Source organism: Medicago sativa, chromosome 1 (genome assembly GCF_051527215.1).
Source record: "Medicago sativa cultivar Bolivia chromosome 1, Bolivia_mono, whole genome shotgun sequence".
Taxonomy (NCBI): domain Eukaryota; kingdom Viridiplantae; phylum Streptophyta; class Magnoliopsida; order Fabales; family Fabaceae; genus Medicago; species Medicago sativa.
The window spans coordinates 51,441,342-51,450,312 of record NC_140749.1 but is presented as its reverse complement, the minus strand read 5'-3'; the positions used below and the strand labels follow the sequence as shown (position 1 = coordinate 51,450,312).

Below are 8,971 nucleotides of genomic sequence, written 5' to 3'. Positions count from 1 at the left end.
GATATTGGGTCTTCTTTCCTTAAAGAGTTCATATGTTGTTTTCTCCAAGATAGGTCTTAAATAGATTTTATTTTGGACATAACATACTGTATTCACTGCTTCTGCCCAGAAATGTTTAGCCAAATTGTTTTCATGAATCATGGTTCTAGCCATTTCTTGTAATGTTCTATTCTTCCTCTCTACAACCCCATTTTGTTGTGGAGTTCTAGGAGAATAGAATTCATGGACAATTCCAAGTTTTTCACAAAAGTTTTCAAATGGCTCATTTTCAAATTCTCCACCATGATCACTTCTAACTTTTAAAATCTTCATTTCTTTTTCAGACTGTATTTGAGTGCAGAAGTTACTGAATACATCATAAGAATTATCCTTACTTTTCAGGAATTTTACCTAAGTCCATCTGCTGTAATCATCAACAATAACTAATCCATATTTACTTCCATATAAGGATGCAGTGCTAACTGGTCCAAATAAATCAATATGAAGTAATTCTAAGGGTATGGAGGTTGAGACAATGTCTTTTGTTTTAAAAGATGATTTCACAATCTTCCCCTTCTGGCATGCACCACAAAGTGCATCTGAATGATAGTCAATGTCTCGTAGGCCTTTGACAAGTTGTAACTTACTAAGCTTAGAGATTAATCTCCAGTTAGCATGCCCCAACCTTCTATGCCACATCCATTTCTTATCATTCACTAACAGAAGGCAAATTACCTTCTGGTCAACCAGTTCAGAGAATTTAATTTTATAACATTATCCATCCTCTTTCCCTTGAATACTATGGATTTGTTTTCTTTATTGATTATAGTGCAGTTGATCTTTTCAAACATCACATCATAACCATTGTCACAAAATTAACTAATGCTCAAAAGGTTATGTTCAAGACCATCTACCAACAACACATTATTAATTGAGATAGAGGAGTTACCAATAGTTCATGTACCAATTATCTTGCCAGACTGGTTGCCTCCAAACTTCACATTTCCTCCTTCTTTCATTGTGAGAGTGAGGAACATAGACTTCTCTCCTGTCATATGCCTTGAGCAACCGCTGTCTAGGTACCATGATTTTCGCTTTTCCTTTGCTCTTAGACATATCTGCAGTATTGACTTTTTCAGATTTAGGTACCCATTGTTTTATGGGTCCTTTCAGGTTAGTACTAGAAGTTTTACTCTTCACTTCTTGTAACTTGTGTTGTAAGTTTGGAAGCCTCTGATTAACCATTACCTTAGGTTAACAACCTTTGGTTTTGATTCCCCAAGAGCAGTAACTGCTTTGTTCTTCTGAAACTTAGACTTCATGACCTCAGATTCAGTTTTCAACAGACTCTGAGGAACAGGTTCTGATCTCTTTAGAATCATGATCTTTGAAGTCTTAGAACCATAGCTACCTTAGCATCTTCTTCAGCTTCTTCCTTTTCAGACCTAGATTCATTATCTAAATCTTCCCAGGTTGCCATTAAACTCTTCTTAATCTGCTTCCTGAATTTCCTTGTGTTGAAACTTGATTTCTTTAATTTATCCTTTGATTTTTCCTTCTGAAGATCAGGGCAATCAGCAATGAAGTGTCCAGGCTTCTTATAGTTAAATCACCCCTTCTGATCTTCTTTCTTGGAGCTCTTATAGCCACCTCTCTTACTCAGAAACTTCTTGTTCTTCCTTGCCAGATACTCAAGCTTGATGGAAAGCGTAGCCATCTTCTCAGTATGATCTTCATCAGAGTCTCCATCAGGTGACTCATCTTCATATTCAATAACTTCAAGAGCTTTTGATGACTTCCCTTTAGATGGTAGAGTAATAGATTTACTCTTCATAGCAGGCTCATCTTCATTAAGACTAATCTCATGAACTTTGAGAGAGCTGACAAGATCTTCAACACGCAAAGTGTTTAAATCTTTAGCTTCCTCAATAGCAGTAACCTTAGGTCTCCATCTAGCAGGCAAGCTTCGTAGTATCTTGCTAACATAATCAGAAGCAACATAACTCTTCTTTTGTATTTGTAGTCCAGAGACTAAGGTTTGAAACCTTGAGTACGTTTCCTCAATAGTTTCATCATCCTTCATCTTGAACAACTCATATTAATGAACAAGCATAAGAGCTTTTGCTTCCTTGACCTTCTTGTTGCCTTCATAGTTAGAACAAAGAAAAGCAAACATAGCTTTGGCAGTGGATTTGTCACTCATCTTCATATACTCTGCTTTAGGTATAGCAGTGACAAGTGCTCCTCTGATAATATGATGCTTCTTGTAAAGTTTCTTCAAACTAGGAGTATGTTTCTTTCAATCAACAACAACTCCTTCTTCATCAAGGACCAAGTCACTACCACCATCTTCAAGTATGTCCCATAGTTCTTCATCTAAGACCATGACATAACTGTAGAAGTTGGTTTTCCACCAAGAAAATTATTCAGGATCTCCATTGAACTTAGGAATCTTTCCAAAGTTAGATTTCTTACTGTCACCATAGTCATATGGAACAGCATTGTTGTTCGAGGATCCAGTAACAGAGGAATCACCAGACATGTTTTTCTCAAATCTTTTTATGTTACACTGTTAAGTGTTAAGACAACAGACCAAGACTCTAGATACCAATTGAAGGTAAGAAAAACACAAGAAGGGGGTTGAATTGTGTTAGCTTTTTTTTCAATTTCTCCTAAGCTGAAATACACTGGCCAGAAGCAAATAGAGAGTGCTTCTGAAGTGATGTTCAGGATCTAAATGCAGCAGATAAAAACAGAGAGAGAGAGAGAGAAGCAAGAAAGACATAAAGCAATTATACAGTTTCCTTCTACAAACCGGAAGTAGTCATGTCCCCCTTGCACTTCCAAAGAGAGTTCACTATAATGTAATATCTGATTACAAATGCTCACTGCTAAAACTAGCAAGAGACTTCAAACTGCTCAAGCACAACTGCAAGAGACTTCCTATGCTCCTGAACACAATCAAGAGACTTCTATTGCTCAAGCACAACTGCAAGAGACTTCTAATCAAACAGAATTACAAAGAAAATGTTTGACGTTGAACACTTGATATACAATCAGTGGTATTCATAATACAAATCAGATACAGACTCTTAAGTCTCTAGAATTTCTAAGATATGAACTTTGAAACAAAAATTCTAAGTGAACTTTGAATGCAGAACAATTTCAGCAGAGTTTTGGCACTTGCAAATTGTTGTTAAGTCTGATACCAATCTCTAAGTCTTCACTCCTTTATATAGAGGTGTGAAAGAGACGTTGTGAAATTGCCAGCACATCAAAAAGAGTCGTTTGATGCTTTGATGAATCACCAATTATCTTTTGCCTGATATGGTAGTTGTCCTATGAGGGATCAATTTCAAATCCATTCCCATTGTGAAGGAACATCGTTGCAGGCAGAGCTGTTTTTCTTGTCTTGTAGCAGAAACAAAAACAGAGTAGTGGAGGTAGTGGTTGTACATTTCGTACAATTGTACTTTTGTCAACAGTTTTTGAAGATAAGCATCCAATGCCTTCAAATCCATCCAAAATGACCGTTGCCTCACTCTTCCAGTCTTCTGCAATGCTTAGACGAGTTAAAATCCATTGAACAACCCTTGAAGCTTTAAGTCTTGTATCTCCTGATGAACTTCAGCTTCTGGTGATCTTCAGCTTCTGATGAGATGCTTCTGATGAACTTGCTTCTGATGACGTCATCACTTCAGGAGCACTTTGTCTTCAGGAGCACTTTTGACTTCAGGAGCACTTCTCTTCAGACACTTTAAGCTTCCTTTTTGTTGATACTTTAGCTCTCTTTTTTTTTTACACCTTCCATTTTGGGAATAAAAATTCATCTTTTTTTTTTGGTATAAGTTACTTTTGAAATAAGGATAAAAAACCATTCCCCCAAATTTTTTTTATCTTTAACGTTAGATATATTATTATTATGATTTTAATTCATGATTCAGAACTTCTTGTAGTTAAAATGCACATTAGTCAAACGACATATTTTATGAGTTTAGTAATATGAAGTGTTGATCTTAATGGAGCTGAATGTTCTCAAGAATTTTCTTCTTAGCGATTCTTTTGGGTGCAAATTAACTGAAATTTTATATCCTAGTAGTTAGTAAATAAATTAGTGGTTACCTTACTCTTGCGTTTGTGTCAATAAATTACTAAATAAATTTTATATGCAGGCACGGGCCGTGCCAACTTTCTGAAGTTTGTGCTGGCTTAGCTTGGCAAGGTTAGGCACGACCGTGCCACCACAGGCACGGGCTGTGCCAAGCTTCTGGTCCTAGGGGGATCAAATTTTTTCATTCTTCCTTCTCATTTTTGGACATTTACCTGCAAAATAGATTAAAACAAAACAAAACAAAACAAAACAAAAGCAATTAAACTCGTGGGCTGCCTCCCAGGAAGCCCTCATTTATAGTCATTAGCGTGATGGTTAGAAAGTTCCCTTGGAAAGGATCAAAGAGATCATATTGTGTAGATGACGCTAGGAAGCGTTCTATCACATCATGATCTTTAATCATGCAACAAGAGTAAAGAGCGGGACCCTTCATAACATTCTCCAACTCAAATCCTACCATCTCATCACTCACTTGAAAAATAATCCTACCATTCTTAACATCAACGGTTGCTCCCGCAGTAGCGAGGAAAGGTCTTCCTAGAATTATAGGGACATCAAGGTCTTCTTCAATGTTAACTACCATAAAATCAGCCAGGATGTATATCCCTTCTATCTTAACGGGAATGTCCTCAACAAATCCAACCGGTTGGATAGTATAATGATCAGCTAACTTCAAGGTCATCTCGGTAGGTTTTAACTCTCCTATCCTTATCTTCTTAAAGAGGGACAAAGAAAACAAGCTAACACTAGCTCCTAAGTCGCACAAGGCTTTATCAATGATCTCACTCCCAATCACACAAGGGATGGCAAAACTACCTGGATCTCTAAGCTTGGGAGGCAGTTTCTTAATGATGGCACTACTTTCCCTAGTCAAAGCTATTGTCTCATTATGCTCTATCTTTCTTTTCTTTGAAAAAATTTCCTTTAAAAATGTAGCATATAGAGGTGTCTGAGACAAAGCTTACGCAAAGGGAATATTAATGCAAATCTTTTTAAGCATATCAACAAACTTATTAAAATGTGCCTTCAAGCTAGGCTTAGCAAGCCTTAATGGGAAATTAACTTTTGGTTTATCAAGCGGTTTTTCACCCTCTATCATGGCTCTCTCACTTATAAGCTTAACATTCTCTCCCTGAATGTTCCTAGCCTTAGCAACGGTAACTTCTATTTTCCTACCCCCAAATGAAATAGCATTAACATGGGCTTTGGGGTTGGCTTCGGTTTGACCAGGAAAGACTCTCGATATTTGAGAAGAGGTAGCCACCTGTTGGGCCACTTGGGAGATTTGTGTTTCAAGCATTTCAGTATGAGTAGCAATAGAGTCTACCTTGGTATTGAGTTTGGAAAGAGAATCGTTTAGAATTTCGGTTTGGTTTTTAAGCTCTTGGAGCTGTTTAGTTTGATTCATGACATAGTTTTCCATTAAGATTTCCAAACTAGATTTCTAGGGACTCTCTAGTTGTTTGCATAACTAGGTGGTGCCATTTGTCCATAGGAATTTTGAGGGTTTTTATAAAAAAAATTGGCTTTGCCTCATTCCTTGGTTGTATTGAGCATAATTCATTTGCTCAACACCTTCAATAGCACCACTTAGCTGGCAATCAACACCAATATGACCAAAAACACCAAAAATTTCACAAGGAGGAGATACAGAAGAAGAAGAAGGTGTGACAACATTAATATTCATTTTATCAAATTTTTGTTTGAGTGTATCAACCTTAGCAACAAGATGATCAATTGGAGAGACTTCATACATACCTGCCTTTTTTTAAAGGGTGAAGAAGCATTGATGGCTTTCTCGTTAGTCCACTAATAGTGGTTCTGGGTCATGTCCTCGATCAAGGCATATGTTGCTGTATAGTTCTTGTTCATTAAAGCTCCACCTCCAACTACATCAACAGTCATTTTTTGTGGTATATGATAAGCCATTATAAAAAATGTGGACTATGAGCCACTTCTCTAAACCATGGTGGGGACAAAGTCTAAGTATTTCTTTGAAACGCTCCCACGCATCATAAAGAGATTCCCCATCTTTTTGATTGAACCGTGTGATTTGGTCTTTTAGTTTAGCAGTTTTAGAAGGGGGAAAGAATCGGGCGAGGAATGCTTGCCTCATATGACCCCATGAAGTGATGGAACCAACTTCTAAAGAATGGAACCAAGCGCTAGCTCTATCCCTTAAGGAAAAGGGAAAAAGGTGCAGTCTTATGGCTTCTTGGTTCTCTTTCAAAGTGCCACTGAGTCTTAAGAAAGTTGAAATATGCAGATTTGGATCCTCAGTAGGTGATCCAGAAAACGGATTTTTCTGCACCAAATTAAGTAGTGCAGACTTAATTTCATAATTGTCACCCTCGACCGTTGGGTACACAATAATAGCCTGTGACTCATCCGTTGACGGTGTCGCATACTCTTCAAGAGTGCGTTCAGCCATAGCGATATTATTTCGTGCTTCTCTTTTCCTTTTATTTAAGAACATTTCGATCTCGGGAACGAATTCACCAAGACTTTTACTTCTACGCATAAAAGAATAATAACCCAAGAAGTTAACGGTAACAGAAAGAAAGAAAGAAAGAAAGAAAGAAAGAAAGAAAGAAAGAAAGAAAGAAAGAAAGAAAGAAAGAAAGAAAGAAGAAAAAAGAAAAGTAACAAGGAAAAAAAAATCTAACCACTACTAAAAAGTTAATCAAATTAGTTAACTCCCTGGCAACAGTGATGACATGCTGTCATTACGTAATTTTTAGGACTTATTGTGACATTTTGATAGAGTTCTCATGCAATTTATACTGTTCTGGAGTGCAAAAAGCTTAAATATTGAAGTCTGTTCGAAGGAAATCGCGCCACGCCAATTTCAAGCCGTGCTGCGATTTTTGAAGCAAAATTACATCCTCCCTGTTTGAGGGAAATCGCGACACGCCTATACACGTGGCGCGGCGCGATTTTGACGGGTCAGGCCCATGACTTCTATAAATACTACACTCAATCTGAAGAACAAGGGTTACGATTTTGGAGAGCAAAGTGCGATTTTGAGACATCGGAGACGGCTAGAAGGGCGATTTCTTCAACCTTTTACCAATTCATGTATGTTTTAATTATTTCATTGATCATGCTATTTGTAAACTCGATTATGAGTAGCTAAATCTCTTAGAGATTAGATCCGAGATGAATCTTTGTAACCCTAATTGACACATGTTGCTGTGAAACTCTATTTTGTTTATGAATTCAATTCTAGTTTATTCAATTCAATTGTTCTTAATGCTTTTTATATCTTGATCACATATAACTTGATTTCGTGAGAACGAATGACCACTGACCATGGCTTTCGACTTAGACCTAATTGAATTGTTCTAATGAACAGGGATAGTCTAGGAATAGATAATCGTTTGTTAGTGATAATAGGTTAACATTCGGTAAAACCTTCAAGAATTATTAGACCACCTAAGGAATTAGGGGCTATAGTTTAAGAAGAGGGTCCTAACTCAAGGGATTGATTAGGGCTATTTTGTTAATCATCGTAAATTAGAAGAGGATTCATAACAAATAGGTGCAGTAGACCAATTAGGGGAACTTAGAGGATTCGACGGATCTGATCTCATCTCTCCCATATTTTCTTAACAAATCTTTATTTTCTGTTTCTTGATTTAATTAAAATCAAATCAAATCTACTGCCTAGTGGCAAAACAAAATAAATTTTATACATCCTATTTTTATAACGCAATTGAATTATTGAAGTTAAAATCAGTCCTCGTGGGATCGATATTTTTACTACTTCGATAGTATTTGGTGCACTTTCCAAACGTCTATCAAACAGCGCCAAAAACTTGATGAGATAAATCCGCAAGTGCACAGTTTATCGAAGTAGTAAAAAGAGAGTATCGTTCCGACATGGAGTTGTTCAATTCAATTAACTTTTATTGATGATTAGAGGAAAGTTCAGTTGTAAAGTTTGGATTTTTAGAGATTAAAAATAACAATAATAAAAAGCGCCTTGGGATTATTAATTCATCTAAATAACAAGCCCTTCACAAACAAACACTAAACCAGAATTTTATATTGGATTTACTTTCTAAAGACAAGTTTATCTTAAGCCTATCACATATCCTTTCGGTCTCAGTGAGTATGTTCCTCTAACAACCACGCCTACTCTCATGGTTGATTGCTATTGGAATCCTTGAAGAACGAAACTTTATTTGTCTCAAGGTTTGCTAGACTATTCTCATGTTTCACATTCCTTGTCTAATTTCACTTGTTCCAATTTTAAAACTTCATCTTTAGATCCATCGCTTAATATTTGTGATGATAAATTAACAAATACTAACCCTCCACTTTCGCTTTATGAGTTTGATATTTGTTAATTCATTATAACAATGATGAAATTATATTAGAAAGTAGATTTATATAAAATTAGGGTTCAAGGCTTGGTTTGATTAGGGTTATGTCATTTAGACTTACCCAACAATCCCAAGACAAGAAGAGTCTACTCACTCATGTTCATCATAGACATAGAAGAGAAGAAGAAGAAGAAAAAGAACATAAAATAAAATAATAAAAAGGAGAACTTTTATTAAGAGAAAACAATTGTCACTATCAAATTCCAAGAACAAAAGATGAATTGTTATGATAGCTAGCTACTCTATTTATAGTCTACAATGACTTAAGCCCTAAGAAATACATCACTAGAATGTTTCACAATAAATTTGGGGCTTTTAGGTCAGAAATAAACTAATACGTAGCTTGTCTTTGAAGCAGAAGCAACAAAAGAGCGTCTTGGGAGTTGGCACGGCCGTGTGGCTGGTGGCACGGGCAGTGCCAAGCTTCTGACTTGGGGAAATCGTATTTTTGTCTTCAATCTTCGTATTTTTAGCCCGAATCAACTCCAAATCC

At 36.5% G+C, this 8,971-nt stretch overlaps 2 protein-coding genes and 1 non-coding gene across 3 annotated transcripts; 1 reads left to right on the top strand and 2 right to left on the bottom strand.

Annotated features, from left to right (window-relative positions):
• Window positions 1-4,284: 4,284 nt before the first annotated feature.
• On the bottom strand, window positions 4,285-5,513 carry LOC146955189 (uncharacterized). The gene is made up of 3 exons (XM_085747949.1): window positions 5,056-5,513; window positions 4,563-4,956; window positions 4,285-4,302 (listed from the first exon to the last, which is right to left on the bottom strand). Exons 1-3 carry the CDS (start codon window positions 5,511-5,513, stop codon window positions 4,285-4,287), a joined length of 870 nt encoding a protein of 289 aa, XP_085604075.1.
• Window positions 5,514-5,891: 378 nt separating this feature from the next.
• On the bottom strand, window positions 5,892-6,521 carry LOC146955187 (uncharacterized). Its single transcript, XM_085747942.1, has 2 exons — window positions 6,202-6,521; window positions 5,892-5,979 (listed from the first exon to the last, which is right to left on the bottom strand). Exons 1-2 carry the CDS (start codon window positions 6,519-6,521, stop codon window positions 5,892-5,894), a joined length of 408 nt encoding a protein of 135 aa, XP_085604068.1.
• LOC146955188 (small nucleolar RNA R71) lies at window positions 6,052-6,158 on the top strand. The gene has a single exon (XR_015025145.1). It is a non-coding gene; the product is annotated as a small nucleolar RNA R71 (small nucleolar RNA).
• Window positions 6,522-8,971: the final 2,450 nt, after the last annotated feature.

What these genes read in the sequence shown, in the direction of transcription:
- LOC146955187 (XM_085747942.1), bottom strand. Translation starts at nt 6,521, where the DNA reads ATGGCTGAACGCACTCTTGAAGAGTATGCGACACCGTCAACGGATGAG. An exon ending in ACTTCATGGGGTCATATGAG is followed by an intron (nt 5,980 to 6,201) that starts GCAAGCATTCCT and finishes CTGTTGATGTAG; the next exon opens with TTGGAGGTGGAGCTTTAATG.
- LOC146955189 (XM_085747949.1), bottom strand. Translation starts at nt 5,513, where the DNA reads ATGGAAAACTATGTCATGAATCAAACTAAACAGCTCCAAGAGCTTAAA. An exon ending in TGCATTAATATTCCCTTTGC is followed by an intron (nt 4,957 to 5,055) that starts GTAAGCTTTGTC and finishes AGCTTTGACTAG; the next exon opens with GGAAAGTAGTGCCATCATTA.